This window comes from Apis dorsata, unplaced genomic scaffold, assembly GCF_000469605.1.
Source record: "Apis dorsata unplaced genomic scaffold, Apis dorsata 1.3 scaffold_4, whole genome shotgun sequence".
In the NCBI taxonomy this organism is placed as follows: domain Eukaryota; kingdom Metazoa; phylum Arthropoda; class Insecta; order Hymenoptera; family Apidae; genus Apis; species Apis dorsata.
Window position 1 is genome coordinate 740,881 of NW_006263307.1, and position 2,025 is coordinate 742,905.

Below are 2,025 nucleotides of genomic sequence, written 5' to 3' on the forward strand. Positions count from 1 at the left end.
ATTATATATTAACATTATATATTTTTTTTAAATTTTTAATTATAATATATTTTTATTTTCATAAACTTCAAAATCTCAATTTAAAAAAATCTCTAAAAATCTTAAAAAAAAAATGATTAAACTCAAATTTTAACTTAAAACATAGGTGGGCATTATGGAAGATGATTTTACATGTCTTGGATTACTATGTGCTATTCTATTCTTCCCAGTGGGCATAATTTGTTGCTTGTTGTTAAAGACACGACGTTGTTCTAATTGTGGTGCATATTTTGGTTAATGTGTTACTATTTTACAGTAACCATTTCTGAAATTAAATATATTATTAATCTAATTTTAATATAATTATGTAGCTAATATAATTATATGATATTAAAAGATAAGAACATAAGCAATTAATTTTTTACTAATATTATATAATTATAATTATCTATATTGCATTATTTGAGGAAAAATAATGCTTCAATGATCAGGAATATATACAATAATTAGTTAAATAGAAGTTCATGAAATATTGACATATATATAATTAAGAGATTCTCTATGCATTTAAGACTTTATTGATTTAAGTGACATTTGTAGTGTTTTGTAAATTATACATAAAAAGTTCCAATTAATAATGTTATATATTATTATAGTATATTTTATAATGATGAATGATGAAATAGTTTATGTTAATATATAAATATGTTATAGTTTGTAAGAATTCTTATTAAGTGAGAAAAGGAACAATATAAACTAGATGGATTGAACTTTATATTTATAGTATATTTGTAATGATACAAATATGTCTAAAACAGATTTCATTGAAATTTTTCTGTACTTACATAAAACTTACATTTAAAGCATTTTGAATTATTTTTTAAAATAATTTATCAAAACTTATATATAACATATTTTATAAAAAATAAATTCAATGAAATTTGTGCTTTTTATTTTTATTACTTATTTATTATTTATGTTATTATCTTATAATGACATTTCTTGATATATACACTAATTGAATTTTTAAAATACATTTAATATTTGTTAAATGCTAAAATATTTGAATCTCAAAGGAAATGTCAATAGATTTTTTTTTCTATATATAATTAATTTTGTAATGTGATTGTTATAGAACTTATTTAATCACTTATATTATCACATTAATCATTCAATTATATTTTTATAAAATGGAACTATATTTAAAAATGTATTCAAATTATTTTAATATTTAAAAGAAATATTATTTATTTATCATTGAAGAAATTTTTAAGGAAAAAAAAAAATAAAAATATTTAGAAAGTTTTCTTAATATATACTTTTTTGTGACATTAGAAATCCCAAAACACTGAGTACTGAAAATACCAGATATTTTTCAAATTTTGCAAGCTATTAATAATTTTGCAAACAAAAATCTACAAATATATATATATATATAAAGAATAAATTTGTTATTAAAATTGTTATCAATTTCTAGAAAATTTTTAGAATTACTAAAAATTTTTTCAATGAAAAATTAAGAAAAAATAAAAAGATAAAAAACAATAAAACTATAAAAAAAATCACAGAAAATGAAAAAAATTTTTTAAATTTTAAATTCATGTGAATATTATGTAACTTAAATGGAATATATTTATATAAAAAAATATTAATATATTAATATTTGTTAAATAATACAATTATTTAATAAATTCCCTTCTATGAAATTTCTTTTTTCATTGAATATTCAAATTTCAAATTCAATATTCAATATTCAAATTCAAATTTCAGATAATATTATTCATGATTTATAAAGAATTAATTTATGATTGAAATACATTTATTATTGATTAGCACTAGTAATTCAAAAAAATCATTAATGTACTTGACCATGCACGCAATATGTGAATGATACATTCATATTTTCACAATCTTCAATATTCATTTATGCATATATGGGTGGAGTATTTTTTTCCACAAGTCTATCATTATCAATCATATTATGGTAGATATTTATAATACTTAAGAAAAATTAAATAAATTAAAAATTAAATAATTAAATTAAAA

General features: G+C 17.2%; 2 protein-coding genes across 2 annotated transcripts in view; both read left to right on the forward strand.

The window, feature by feature from the left end:
- LOC102681308 (brain protein I3) overlaps nt 1-1,192 on the forward strand; it is a 3,215-nt gene extending 2,023 nt beyond the window's left edge. Inside the window, exon 3 of the mRNA XM_006607326.1 lies at nt 146-1,192. Coding sequence (XP_006607389.1) covers nt 146-277 — 132 coding nt within the window. The 3' untranslated portion in view covers nt 278-1,192. The remainder of the gene's footprint in view (nt 1-145) is intronic.
- Nucleotides 1-2,025, forward strand: part of LOC102681436 (cysteine sulfinic acid decarboxylase) — a 7,339-nt gene that overhangs the window by 1,116 nt on the left and 4,198 nt on the right. The gene's annotated exons all lie outside the window — the stretch shown is intronic.